General features: G+C 42.8%; 1 protein-coding gene across 1 annotated transcript in view; it reads left to right on the top strand.

Annotated features, from left to right (window-relative positions):
* The window catches only part of LOC126210054 (RAC serine/threonine-protein kinase), a 708,536-nt gene that overhangs the window by 663,364 nt on the left and 29,488 nt on the right, over nt 1–15,684 (top strand). Inside the window, exon 4 of the mRNA XM_049939171.1 lies at nt 14,384–14,588. Coding sequence (XP_049795128.1) covers nt 14,384–14,588 — 205 coding nt within the window. The remainder of the gene's footprint in view (nt 1–14,383; nt 14,589–15,684) is intronic.

Genomic DNA, 15,684 nt, shown 5'->3' with positions numbered 1-15,684 from the left:
TTTGTCACATTACACCTCTGCCTATGAGCTTTTATTATGCGCAATATGAATCGAATCTGAATTTCACAATTGGCGGCCTCCCCTTGTGAGTCGCAGATAGGCATAACAAAAAGACCGTCACAAATAAAGCTTTCGGCCGTAAGGCCTTCGTAAAAACACACAAGCGTGCATGCGTGTGTTTGCAGTCTCAAGCAGCTGAAGCCACACTGTAGGATACTGAGATTTGATTAATTATAATTCATAATATGTGTGTACTTTGAATAACTACATTTATATGCATCACATCTTCACAGGACGAAAACCGAATTTCGTGAACCGTTTTTCGCTGTCATGTTTACATGTAAAGCTTTGAAGTGGTTTGCTAGCCCAGTTAAATATGACGTCTGGAAAGCAGCTGTTCCAGTTTCTGATTTAGTCAATACAGCCGCTATTTCTCCTCGCTTAAATATTAGAGGTAAACAGGTCCATGCTCGGTCTAATATTTCTGCTTCTCCTTCACTGCACTATAGGTCACTCCGTCCACATTATCCGAATATTTTGAAAACAAAACGTAACCTGAAAACTGAGTCACGTTTCAAAATCGGTTGAGCGTATACATGGGAGAGAAAATAGATTGAGGAAGTATAAAATTGGTGATTTCCAGAATCGATTTTGGAGTAATACGTTTGTTTGGATGGCCGTCTTCTGCAGCAGCAGAAGGGGAGGGGGTAACTAGCACCCTCCTCCCTATCGAAGTGCTGCCATCCTAGTCCTAGTTCTGTGCTTCCACGAAAGCAGAGCTGACATAATGGTTATAGGGATCGCTGATTCCTATTGTTGTGGTGAGAGTCACATTCGACACCCTTTATGCAGCAGGATTAGTCTCTTCACTCATTTCAAAATAAGAAAACAAAACAAACAATCCACAACACAAAGCAAATTGAAGTACACAAGGCATTTGCTGGTGGCTACAGTGCAATTGTTTGCTGCTGTTGGTAGTGGTAGTTCAGTTCCGACCTCTAGCTATAACTTTACCATAGTTCAAAACTGTCCCCACCTATCGTGCGTTTAAAAGAATTTGCGACGTTTGACAGTTCAGTACGGAGCGAGTGGTGGGAAGCGTTGTTGCCAGCGTGTGCTGGACGCGTCAGCAGGTGACAACAATGACCGATCTGCGATCTTTCTCAAATGTTTTTAAAGAAACTATTCGCTAATATACTCTAATTCTCGCACCTACTATAATTTAATTCGTTAGCTTCATGGTGAACCGGCTATCACTTCGTTAATAGTCATAATTATCGTGATATTTCGATAGTAGGTAAACTGCAGCAAGAAATTCTTAGTTTGTAGTGAAAAGTAGGCATCGCTATTAATTTGTGTTTGGGGCGTGATAGATTACAATTTGCTGCGTATAAATCGTAGATGATATATTGAATTATTCTTTAAACGTGTAAGGATATCGCCGTCTGTTTTCGATTTCGAGAAAATTTAATGTATTTAAAGCGCCGTGACGAACTAGTGCTTCAGTGAAAACACTAGAATAAAATATTCATAAATTCCTCGTATCTCATAAATGGTTTGAAATATCCAAACAAGATTTTGGCAAATGATAGCGCGCAAAGACGAGAGTGTTTCGCCGTACCGTTAGTATGCGAAACTTCCTTATCTATAGTCACGATATTCAAACGACTACAGATTCTTGCAATGAAATAATGTAACAGAGCAATCGATAGCTGGTGAAGCGAGTACTGCTGTGGGTTTTATTACAATATAAGCGAAGAAATTATTTTTATACTAAGAACGGGCTGTTTCATAAACAGTTGACCTGAGTAGCTCTCAGTATAATAATACACTATTTCAGGATTCTGTAACAATTCCAACTGCATTAGTGTTGGCGAGATGAATATTTCTGAACTCTGCTGTGTTTTGACAAAAGAAGCAGATTTTAATGTGGCAACAACAGAAGTTACGTATTCGTCAGAACTCGTCGCAGCCCTACATGAATCAATGTCTCCTGAACTGCGTTCTTGGTGGTTGTTGTTGTTGTCTTCAGTCCCGAGACTGGTTTGATGCAGCTCTCCATGCTACTCTATCCTGTGCAAGCTGCTTCATCTCCCAGTACGTACTGCAGCCTACATCCTTCTGAATCTGCTTAGTGTATTCATCTCTTGGTCTCCCTCTACGATTTTTACCCTCCAATACTAAATTGGTGATCCCTTGGGTACGGCTGACAAATCGAGACCAGTCCTGTCGTGCAACATTTTCAGTGGGTTCTTTGGTCAGCACTTCAGCCTCACTGAGCGTAAATTTCGTGTTTTTTTTTCCCACATTACTTTCCACCTAGGCACATATATTCTGTCGGATTTAAACGAGCTTGATAGGAAGCAAGCCTGGTTTACCGTTAGCCAGTTCGTCGACCCGGTAGCGTGAAGTTTTGGCTTGTACAGCACTAAAAGCTCGATATTTTCGCTTTATACACGCTAAGTTCACCTTTATCTCCTGGCACATTTCTTTGTACCCAGAAAATATTCTCTTTGTTTCACTATATTGTTGGAACTTTGTGCATGACAACAAAGTGGTAATGCGTTTTGTCCGTTACTGTTGTCCCGCGTGACCTACGGTCGCAGGTTCAAATCCTGCCTCGGGCATGGATGTGTGTGATGTCCTTAGGGTTAGTTATGTTTAAGTAGTTCTAAGGTCTAGGGGACTGATGACCTCAGATGTTAAGTCCCATAGTGCTCAGAGCCATTTGAGCCGTTAGTATTGTCGAATTCCGAAGAACGGTTGCAGCAGGACATAATCTTCCCAGCTCATGAACGTGTTCTCGGGCGACGCTTTTACTGAAAATATCGTATTCAGATGTACTGCACTGTTCTTAGTAATGCAGCACTAACACAAAACATTTGTTCACAATATCTGAGAAAACTTCACAACACTACAATACCAGAAAATACGACATCTCAATGAGAGCTGACGAACGTTCATGCATGTAATGCCTGCTGTTAATTCATGGTCTGGCAACAGTGGCGTTTTACCAGCAGACCCGCTGGCGTCGTGGTAGGGAAAGAGGGCTCGCGATTGGTGTTACCTGGGCCACGGCGTCACTTCCCTCTCCCGTCAGCCAACTAATTTGAAAAACACTTAAAACAGCCACAATCAGTGTTGCCAATTTAGCGACTTTGTCGCTAGAAATGGCGACTTTTGCCTTCGTCTTAGCGACAAAAAAAACTTTTTAGCGACAAAAATTATTTAGCGACTTATCTGGCGACTTTTGGAGTAGTGACGACTTTTGAAGTACAAATCAAAACTATTTTAGGCCAGTATTTTCATTAACAACACTAAGATTTTAACTAAAGAATGGATACTACACTGACTTTGTTCTAGATTACTAAGTTAAATTAAGTTCTTAGCAGATCATGTAGCATTGTTCAGCATTTAGTAAACCTGAATGTGGGAATTGATTACAGAGTAAGAAATCCTTGACTATAGAACAATTCATTATTCATTACCCACTAGCCTGTTGTCGTCGATAGCGTATCGATCTATAATTCTTCAACTTTTGAACTCCCTTTATTTTTCGAATTGACAAAAAAACATACGTAATATTAAGTATAATAAAATACATTTCTGTCTAGCAACCTCTAATTTTTCGAAATGTTAACTCGCAGCCAAATTATTACCACATGCACAGTGGTAACGCAAGAACAATTCGGTGGGGGTATCTCAGACATTATTACGTTTTAAACAATGAACAATAGGACTGATATCGAGTTACCGAATGAGTAGATTGCTTCATGACCTCTAGCTCGCCTGAGTTTTGATGTATTTTCAGTGATTATAAATTGGTGAAACTTATGTTGTGGTGGCTTACATTATGGATTTACCGCAGAAGAAGAAGCAGTACGCTCAAAAATATCGGGATGCGTTCGAAGCAGAACCTGAATTCAATGGGTGGCTGAAACCAGTCGTGGAGACTTATCCAAGGCAAGATGTCAAGTATGTGCAACAGAGTTTTATGCTAAATTGTGTGATATTAGAAAGCATTCGAAAACTATTAAGTATAAACAAAAAACTGATTTAAAAAAACACAAACCACCTTCCCTGAAAAAAATGTCAATGCTGAATGTTGAAAAAACACTAAAAGTGAATAAAAATAATGCTGTAGCGGGTGTAGCCAAAGAATTGGGTTCTAGTGGGGATTTCATAGACGGTATGCTGCAAGAATGGCATAATATCAACTTCATTAGGTGGAATAACATTACTAACACTGTTCGATTTTGGAGTGAGGTTTTGCAGTATAAAAATGCCGCAGGCGAAAATCCTTTTTCTTTGATTTCACAGCTAGCAATGACTGTTCTATGCCTACCGCATTCAAATACAGAAGTGGAAAGAATATTCAGTTCTATGAACATTATAAAAACTAAACAACGTAACAGATTACCGTTAAAGACAATTAATGATTTGATCATATTGAGAGACCAGCTGAAGAAACAAAATAAAGATTGTGCATCTTTTGACATACCGTCAGACGTATTGGAGCTTTTTGGAACGAACAAAAGTTACTCTTTTGCGACAAAACCAGTCGAACTGCAGCATCATCTTTTGAGCGACGTTCAGCCCTCTACATCAACTACAGGTCTGTCAGAGCATGAAACAGAAGAGTTATTCGATCTTCTGAGTGACGACGATGAATAGCTCACATACCGGTATGTATATATTTTGTAACCTAATTTGAGTTCTTGCTTTCTTTTGTTGCAAATATAGTTGTATATTTCTAGTATATTTGACTACTGTGATTGAAACAACAATTTATGTGTTGCGTCAATTATGATAACATGTTTAATTAAACGTTAGCGTATTTTATATGTATGTTGTTGCAAGCGATGCGTCATTTAATTAAGACAATATAGCAATTACGTATGAGACAATTTTTATTAATATTTCAGTAACCCCCCACTGGCTTATTGCACCATTCACAGCACGAAATTTTCAGTATACTACTAGTAAAATCAGTTTTAGCGACTTTTGATATTGAATCTAGCGACTCGGGTTTTTTCGAGTTGGCAACACTGGCCACAATGGCGTGTCCGCATAGTACTTCCATTTCGCATTTCATCACACGGATAACCATACCTAAAACAATACACACAGAACGGTGGTAACTAAATACGCACATTTGTACACACCATTTGCCAAAGACTACCGAGTTTTTTCGCACAAGACGCGATTCGGCTTCACACATTCAATTATCATCATCGCAGATATCTGCCTAAAACAGGAAAACTTCATACGACGTGGCGTAAAACAGAACTTCTTGAAGGCAGTAAATGGTCGTTGCAGCTTGGCTTATACACAAATATAAGAGTCTTACACAAATAACTTCTGTAGCACAGTGGAAAAGGTAGAATCAGATCTGCTGAAGGTTGTGGGTTCGAATCTCGTCAGGTAATAATGTTATTTAAAAATATTTAAGGAAGTTATTGATTATTGTTTTTAGTTAATTAGTTTCAATGAATTTTTTTTATTTTTAATCTTCTGTTGCATCACTTTTATCTTGACTTTATTTCCTCTTATTTTTCTTCCTATCATTTTTTTACGTTTGTAAACTACCAATGTCGCCTGCAGTCAAATAAATGCCAACCAGGACTGCTTGCGTGGCAAAAGCGACAAGCTAACAGTTCACTTATAGCGCTGAAACTGAAATCTTTTCTGTCTTGAGCCTGCTCGCGCAGGTCAGCTTTAATCGCCGTGAGCAAAGGGAGCATGATTAGTAAGTCGCTCCAGGTTGGTGACCGTCATTTTCTCGGATACGTAGCGTATCAAGAAGCACTAGTAAAGTGACCCGCCCTGTTTGCGCGTCGCTTTTAACCGAGCGGTAGCTGATGTGGCAACACTGTAGTGCAAAGTGACAGTCGTCAAGCAATTGTAATCGGACTATAAACACGACACCGCACGCGAAACGACACCATATTCACAATTGCTACAGCACGCTACGAAGGTTGTTCGATAAATGTGGTAAAAAAGCAAGAAAAAATGTTTTTGTTTCGTAAAAAATTCACCTTCTTGACATGGTCACCCTTTGCTGGCTTGGACATTTGGTCCTCCAGCATTTCCATCCCATCGGAAGAATGGGTTCAGTCAAACTCTGCAAAATACTCGTTGACTGTAACTATCACTTCCTCATTTGATGGAAATGTCATTGCAGCAAGTCAAAATTTCAGGTTAGGGGAAAAAAGAAGTCACTTGGGGGCTAAGTCTGGTGAGTAGGATGGATGAGAACCAATTCAGAGCCCATGCACTTTCGCCATTACTATCACTGTTGTATAGGAAGGTGCAGTATCCTTTTTTGCATGTCAACGTCGGTCTTCTTTCAGCCAACACGAGTTTAAAACGATTCAACAATGAAGCATAACAGGGCACAGTTATAATCTAAAAAAGGTTATTGTTTGGGAATCGCAAAAAAACAGTGGTTGCCACCTTACCAATAGACAAAATGGTGTTTGTCTTCTTCAGTGCACTTTCACCTGCCTTTTTCAGTTGTTGTGACTGTGGTGTGTGATGATGGATCCAGGTTTCATTGACAGTCACGAATCCATGCAAAACGTCTTGCACATTGTGATTAAACATAGTCAGACACTGTGTTGAAATGTTGTGCCAGATGCACTTATGATCGACTGTGGGCAATCTTACAGCACCGACATTGTTTCTTCATAGCTACTCCTCTATGCAGGATATTACGCATTCGCTCAGTTCAGATGATTACGGGCTCGGCAATCTCACGGAGTTTTATTTGGCGGTCTTTCATTATATGTCATGGATTTTGTCAATGGTTTCCTTTGTGGTGACTTAACTTGCATAGAGCTCTTCATTTTTGTTCCCTTACCAGTGACGTTTAAATTCATTAATCCAAAAATAAATGGTCTTCAATGATGGTGCAGGGTCCACATGAACTTCCTTCAATCTGTCTTGATATGTGTGGCAGTCCAATCCTCCAAACGAAAATGTTTAAAAAAATCATGAAACTCTGTTTTCTCCATTTTCAATTGCAGTTGACACACTGACCAATTCAAATGGCTGTGAATAATGAACTGTCTGCTTTACATTGCTGAAATTCTTTATACGGTCCTTGGAATACTACATTTACCCCGTATGAAGGGGCAACAAAAATGTTCCAATCTTTCATGGAAATTTACCGGATTTGTCAAACCATCCTTGTATACCAGCAGCTAAACAAGTTACAGGTGCCAATACAGCTCCATAAAAATGTGTAACAAAAATTTTGCAAACAAGCTAGTGTTAAGGGAGATATTTTTTAAAAAAGTGGATGATTTTCCCCCTTAATATTGATGATTAAATAGTGAAATTTTAATTCCTGTGAGTAATATATTCAAAACACTAACCCAGTCTTACAGTGTCTTTATTCATTTCTTGCTTTGTGTCAGCAATGCATCCATTTAGAGAATCTTCTCCCCCCTACACATGTGTTTGGTCATAATTAAGTCTGTCTTATATTGCAAGAAAAGTTAAAATACAGAAATAATAAAATAAATTATTGCGATAGTAACTAGTTGCCTTCAATACATATGATGTCTCTCTTTAATTTGTGTAAGGCTAACTATCTACCATTTTGTATGTTACTTAAATTTTCATGATTAAATATAGTTGAGTTAATTGTATGTGTTTTTTGCTTCTTTTTCCCTCCGGGTGAAATTAAAACCACCCTGGATTGATTTCGTAAGACAACTTGAACGGGAGAGAGACTGTTTTAACTTTTATCTTGCAATGTAAGAAATACAGTTAAATAACATTTACACTTTCAGAAAAAATGTAGAATCGTAATTACTACAAAGCACAATTTAGTTAAAATGCACATGAAGTCAGTGAAAAAAGAGTATTGGAGTGTAGTTGACGTGCATCAGGTGATGTGGAGGAAATAGAATAGAAATTAAAATGCTGATTGTAATACAGAAGTTTCATTATTTGAGCAGCAAAACAACTGAGAATGCCAGAGACAAGTAGTATATTAAAAACAGACAGGTAATAGTAAGAAGAGAGTTTCTGAAAAACGTATATATATTACAGTCAAGTATGAAATCAAGTGTTAGGAATTTTTCCCAGAAAGTAATTGCCTGTAGTGTATGTAAGTGGAACTAACAAATAAGAAGGCTGATGTGTCGGCAGCTGGGCCAACACCTTGTAGATAGAGGTGGCTTAAAAGGCACGCTAGACTAACGCAGACGGGCGTGAAGTACTGGAACAGGATACGTAATTAATGCTATGAAGAAAAGTACGTAGCTGGTATAATACTTATCTTTAATCAATCATTGTGGTACATCGCACAAAGGAGACTTTAATTACAATCACTGTAAGGCTAATGGCGCCTTGCTAGTTCGTAGCCATTAACTTAGCTGAAGGCTATTCTGTCTCTCGGCTAATGAGAGAGAAAGACTTCGTACGTCTAGTCGCTAGCTCTGTCGTCCGTACAACTGGGGTTGAGTTCGAGTCAGTCTCTCGAGACCTGCCTTGTGGTGGCGCTAGGTTTGCGATCACACAGTGGCGACACGCGGGTCCGACATGTACTACAGGACCGCGACCGATTTAAGCTACCACCTAGCACGTGTGGTGTCTGGCTGTGACACCACATTCCTCCCCCGCAAATCGGCGAACGGTCGTGAGATAAGGCTTCCGCCCGCCGTGGGGAGGACCCCATGTTGGCGTATGCGATGAGGTGGGGAGCCTAACAACAGGCGAGGCTGTGCCACCCGCACCCGGCCATTCGGTCCGAGGGGAGCTAGGAAACGCCTGAAAACCTAGTCCAGGGTGCACGTCAACATGCGGTGTATGCGCCCGTAAAGAGACAGGAGGGGCCGAAGGGTCGACCTCTATGTGGTCGGAGAATCCGACGCGCGATGACGACATCTGGTCCGGAGCGGGCAAGAGTTCCATGGCGGAGGACAGCTGGTCACGGGAAGCGATCGGCGGCGCGTGACCCAGGGAGGCGCGTGGCGGCTGCAGCGAAGCGGCCACTGCGGGCGGCGCCGGAGGCGGCTGCGGCGGCGGCGCGACGCCATGAGGCAAAACGGAAGGCAGCGTCGGTAACACCTGGGGGTGAGGCGAGCCAGTAGATGGGTCCCCAGGGTGCTGACCTGACGGCTCCGTCGCTGAAAGCAGACGGGGAGCGGCAGAACCCGGGCGACGACAGAGGCGCAGCTGATTGAGATGCCGACGCACCTCACCAGAGGCCCCCAAAACCAAATACATCGCGCGGCCGAGGCAGCGAAGAGTGCGCCCTGCGAGCCAACGCCGTGAACCGCGATAGGTGCGATAGAAGACAACGTCGCCAGAAGCAAATGCAGGAGTCGGCCGCTGCACAGGAACCTGATGCGGCGGATGCAGCAAAGACATCAAGGTTCGATGAGAACGACCATGGAGCAACTCAGCCGGCGAGCGACCATTGCGGGGCTGAGAGCGATACGAGGACAAAAAGAGCAATAATGCGTCCTCCCGAGAATGCGACTCTTTCAATTTCAACATCTGTGACTTGAAAGTCCGGACCAATCGTTCCGCGGCACCGTTTGACTGAGGCGAAAACGGCGCGGACGTCAGATGTTGAATACCATTGGCCTTGCAGAAGGACTGAAATTCTGCGGACATGAATTGTGGGCCATTGTCGGAAACAATAGTCTGCGGAAGACCTTCAATGCAAAAGATAGCAGACAAGGCTTGGATTGTGGCAGAAGACGTCGTGGAAGACAGCCGGACAACAAAAGGAAAATTACTGAAAGCATCGACCACCACCAACCAACGAGCATTCCAGAATGGACCAGCAAAATCGATGTGCAAGCGTTGCCAAGGGGAAGTGGCTTTCGGCCATGCAAAGAATTTCCGCGGCGGTGCGGATTGTTGTTCGGCACACGCCATGCAAGAGGAGCACATATTCGTAATCGCAGCATCTATTCCGAACCAAGTACAGTGCTGACGAGCAAGTTGTTTCGTACGCACTATACCCCAATGTCCGTGGTGAAGAAGCCGTAAGACAGAGGACTGTAACGAACGTGGGACCACGACTCGGGACTGATCATTATCAGAACGCAACAACTAAACACCACGTCGTACAAAAAGTCTCTCCTTGTGAGCAAAAAATCGGCGAACCAGCGGATCCTCGATCCGTGACTTGGACAAGGGCCATTGCGTAGCAACAAAACGCAAAACAGGAGCAAGGACAGGGTCAGCAGCCGTGGCTGTAGCGACACGATGAAAATCAATCGGAAACGATGCGACCACGTCATCGGTTTCCGCATCAATGAACATGCAAGCAAGTTCGGAAGAATCGAATGCTTTATCCTCAGCAACAGGCAAACGGGACAACGCATCAGCGTTTCCGTGCTTAGCAGTGGACCGATACAAGATATCGTAGCGGTACTGCGAGAGGAAAAGAGACCAGCGAATGAATTTCTGCGCCGTACGCGGAGGTACCGGCTTGTTCGGATGAAAAAGCGATGTCAAAGGTTTGTGGTCCGTGATGATGGTAAAGTGACGACCATACAAGAAATCGTGAAACTTAGTAACACCAAACACGAGAGCTAAAGCCTCTTTCTCTATCTGTGAAGAATTTCTTTGCGCAGATGAGAGCAATTTTGACGCAAAGGCAATAGGGCGATCATGCGATCCAACTTTGTGCGCAAGCACAGCACCGATCCCGAAATCCGATGCATCTACCATCAACAAAAGGGGTTTCTGGGGATCGAACGGCGTAAGGCAAGTATGTGAAAGCAACGCCGATTTCAACTGGCGAAAGGCGCGTTCGCATTCCGTCGTCCAGACGAACGGAACACCTTTACGGCGTAAGCGATGAAGCGGAGCTGAAATGGAAGAGGCATGGGGAACATATTTATGGTAGTAATTAATTTTCCCCAACACACTTTGCAGCTGTTTCAAGTTCTGCGGTGACGGCAAATCCTGTATGGCACGGAGGTGCTCTGGACTCGGATGTATTCCTTGGGCATTGAGGACATGGCCCAGGTAGGTAAATCCCGAGCAAAAAACACACGTTTGTCCTTCCTCAAGCGAAGACCATTTTGTCGCAAGACAAGAAATAATGTTCGGAGATTTTGCAAATGTTCGGCTTCTGTCTTTCCGGATCACAATATCGTCCAGATAGTTCGCAGCAGTAGGGACCGACGCACAAATACTTTGTAAATATTGCTGAAACAATGCAGGGGCGGATGCACACCCAAAAGGCAGTCTTTTGAAGCGATACAAGCCAAGATGCGTGTTTACCACCAAGACGCGCTGGGATTCTTCGTCCACAGGTATTTGCAAGTACGCATCTGCTAGGTCCAACTTTGAAAAATATTTTCCCGGGCACAGTTTGTCAAAAAGATCTTCCGGGCGGGGCAAAGGAAAAGTAGCAGTTACTAGTTGTGGATTCACAGTTGCCTTGAAGTCCACACGAAGTCTCAATTTTCCGGAAGATTTTGGCAAAATTACTAAGGGTGAGGCCCAGAGAGAAGCCTGCACACGTTCAATTACACCTTGAGATTCTAAATCGTTTAATGTTCTTGCGACCTCATCACGCAATGCGTGGGCAACATTGCGTGCTCTGAAAAACTTCGGTTGCGCGTTTGCTTTCAGTTCCAAATGTGCTTCATAGTTCTTAGCGCAACCAAGGCCCGGTGCAAAAATGTCCGCAAATTCTTCACATAGACTAGAAACACTGGCGGAAGGCACAGTCTGAATCACTGAGAGGACCTGATTTACTATAGACAATTTAAACAACTGAAATAAATCTAAACCAAACAAGTTCACTGCAGTAGAAGAACGAAGAACGTAAAATGACACAAGTTTTGTTTGTCCCTTGTATGTTGCAAGAAGGCTGCACTGTCCTAACACTGGTATTTTCTGGCCTGAGTAACTATTGAGCTGAACATTTGCGGCACGCAACGGAGGTTTGCCCAGTTGGTTGTACGTGTCGTGATTGAGCAATGAAACTGCAGCTCCGGTATCGAGCTGGAATGGTATCACTTTGCCTGCAAAGTCTAAGTCGACAAAAAGTTTATTGTCCTGCTGACGACAAAAGCGACTGTGTTGTGCAACTGGAACAGACACTGGGACAGAAACACGTGCGACGCGACGGGACGTCCGTCGACGTCGACGCACACTTTTTGTGGAATGAACACTGTCACCGGACGGGGTGGAATGAACTACATGAATATCCATGGGCGAAGGTTCACGAGCCTGAGTTTCCTTGGTTCGATTCCGGCGCGAAGCAAAGGGCCTGGAATTGGTGTGAGTGTCTGATCTGAGCTTTTTCTGGCAAACACTTTGGACATGTCCTTTCTTATGACAGTAAAAGCAAATAGCCTGGCGTGACGGGCAATTTTCACGCGAATGTCGAGTTGCACACCGTGGGCATGATTTCACTGCATTAGCTTGCTTACGCGGCGCACGTGTTTGCGAGCTAGGCTGCCGCTGCGCTGACGGGCGCGAGGGCCGCTGAGCGTCCTGTGCAGCGGGCCCGGCGGGCCGGTTAATGTGACACACTGCCGGCGAAGTTGCAAATGAGTCCTGAGCAAAGTCAAGTGTGTCTTGCCTATCCAATATGTCTATCACTTGTTGAAGGGAGGGATTAACTAGTTTCAAAATCTGTTCCCGTATGCGAACATCAGAAACGTTCTGTGCTATTGCATCACGCACCATAGTATCTGAATAAGGAAGTCCACATTCACATTCAAACGCACACTCCCTAGTAAGTCCTTGCAATGTCGCAACCCACTCCCTATTAGTCTGACCGGCCGTACGTTTTGTACGAAAGAACGTATACCTTTTTGCAACGACATTTACTGTTTCCTTGAAATAGGCATCTAAAGCAGACAAAAGTTCTTCGTAGGACAGAGTTGCTACGTCGCGCCGGGGAAACAACTTCACTATCGCACGGTAGGTGGACACACCGACACAAGAAAGCAAAAATGGCTGCCGCTCATTACCTTGAATTCCGTAGGCGGCGAGGTGGAAGGCGAATTGACGGGACCACTCTTGCCAGGACTCGTGGGTTGCATCAAAGGGTCTGAATTGAGGTGCAACAGCATGTTGTGGCTGCGGTAGCGATGAAGCGGCGGCGGCCGCATCGGTGTGCAGTGCACGTTGACCCTGGACGAGCTGTCCAAGAGCATCCAATAACGCCTGCGTCTGCTGATTCTGCAAGCGATAAAATTCGGACAGTACATCTGGAGATTGTGGCGAAGCCATGACACAAAGAAATTAGGGCAAAGTAAAACACAAGATCCTTTGTAGACTCGTCGCCATGTGATGTGTCGGCAGCTGGGCCAACACCTTGTAGATAGAGGTGGCTTAAAAGGCACGCTAGACTAACGCAGACGGGCGTGAAGTACTGGAACAGGATACGTAATTAATGCTATGAAGAAAAGTACGTAGCTGGTATAATACTTATCTTTAATCAATCATTGTGGTACATCGCACAAAGGAGACTTTAATTACAATCACTGTAAGGCTAATGGCGCCTTGCTAGTTCGTAGCCATTAACTTAGCTGAAGGCTATTCTGTCTCTCGGCTAATGAGAGAGAAAGACTTCGTACGTCTAGTCGCTAGCTCTGTCGTCCGTACAACTGGGGCTGAGTTCGAGTCAGTCTCTCGAGACCTGCCTTGTGGTGGCGCTAGGTTTGCGATCACACAGTGGCGACACGCGGGTCCGACATGTACTACAGGACCGCGGCCGATTTAAGCTACCACCTAGCACGTGTGGTGTCTGGCTGTGACACCACAAAGGCAATAGAAGTTCTGAAGTGAAGTGTCGTGTTACAGAAGATTACTACAGTTTAGATGGTAAGATCATGTAACTGATGAAGAGGTAGTGAATCAAATTGGGTAGAAAAGTTACACCACAACTTGACTCAAAGAAGTACATATCCTGAGGCATCAAGGAATAGTTAATTCGGTAATCGAAGGAAGTGTGTGTGATAAAAATTGTAGTGGGAGAGCTGAATCAAACCAAGTCTTCGGACTAAAGACTACTGCAGTAAATTATTTAAATTTTGGGTCCTGCAAATTCAATGTGTTAATCCATCTAGAACTATCTTCATTATAAATAAACCTCCTTCATGCAGTAAATGTGTCTGACAATTATTAATCTGCTTCCATAGCGTTCGTTGCTTGCGATCCCTTTTCTGCACTTTGACTAGTGGATCCCAACAGGGATCTGAAAAATCACTAAGAATTTTTATTTGTTTATTTTGTTAAAAAATTGTTATGTACATTGCCATAGTACCTCTTGCCATCTTGATTGAAGAAAAGCAATTTTTTTTGAGTTACAGTTCACAAAGAAAAATTTGGACTAGGCTTACTAGATGACTAGTAGTTGAGATCAGTAAAAGTTTATAATTTCCAGGGAAGAATGGGTTGCTGCGATCCGTTATGTAGCGGACCGCCTTGCGGGATCGGAGGATGTGGACATGCCTACATCTGACCTGGATCGGAGTGCGTCCTTTGGTGACAGCTTTGACAATGGCTCGTCTGCAGCTCTTAATGAACTCGGTGCCAAGTTTTCTGTACAAGGCACCTCGAATAGCAAATCTTCCGGAAAGAAGAAAGTGGTATGTATTCAGAATTTTAAAAATGTTTGAAGCTTGTAGGGATCAATTGAGAACTACAGTAACATAAAAATGGGTCAGTCCATTCCATGTCAATCCATCAAGGCCATGACACCACTATCTACTTGAGAACTGAGTACCAAACTTAACTTGATATACATGTGAAATTTTAGTTTTCAATGCCATGTTGGTGAGTCCAATTTATGTTTCCGTGCTGCGTACTGACTATGCCAAGAAACTGAATCCAGTTTTGCGACAGATATTCCTAGGCTAGTTAAGCCAATATTCAGCTCTTTTTCAGGAATTTTCACCTTTAGATTACAGACATTTACATCGTATAATGATGATGAGTAATGTGCTTGTTTCTCATAATAAGTTTGGTACAAGTATGGTACAGGTTTGGTGCAGTTTATCCACAAGAACATTGCTCAGTCCTCTAATTTTTAAGTCCTTTGCCTTTTATCAACTGATTTTACACGGTTGAGATGAAATGTCTCATTTTCTACACTTAAAAGGACCACAGTAAATTTTCTTACACAAAGAGAATGTGTGCAGGTACCTGTTTTTAACATACACATATAATACACAGATAATCAGTATGGATGACTATTGCTTTACAATAATGTATGTACTTGTTCTTCATCAGTCAATTCACCCACACATGACGGTAAACTTGAACTATGAAGATACTGTCCAAAAGAACACTGACTACTTGTGTTTTCCTTATTGCTTGAGGTGTAAAACCACCATTTTGTCATAAATAATCAAGAAGAGGTAGGCCTAACATAAAAAGTGATTAATGACGGATCACACTGTTCCATTGTTTCTTTACAAAGTATTTGAAATTATTATTTTAATGTTATTGCTACTATTTTCAGCAGGAAATACTATATTTTCTTTTGTATGTGAATATTTGTAAAATTGATACAACCAAATTTATGAAAAGCAATGAATTACGCAACACAATTCAGTACAAGAGCTCGAACTGCGGGCTCCATGAACACGACTCAAAACAAATTAAATGTGTTATGGAATACATTTAGTGGCATTTAAATAGTGTTTCCAAATAGGATTTGTCCCTAGGGACTTCAGCAGTTCG

Source organism: Schistocerca nitens, chromosome 10 (assembly GCF_023898315.1).
Source record: "Schistocerca nitens isolate TAMUIC-IGC-003100 chromosome 10, iqSchNite1.1, whole genome shotgun sequence".
Classification (NCBI taxonomy): Eukaryota; Metazoa; Arthropoda; class Insecta; order Orthoptera; family Acrididae; genus Schistocerca; species Schistocerca nitens.
This window is presented reverse-complemented; position numbering and strand designations above follow the sequence as displayed.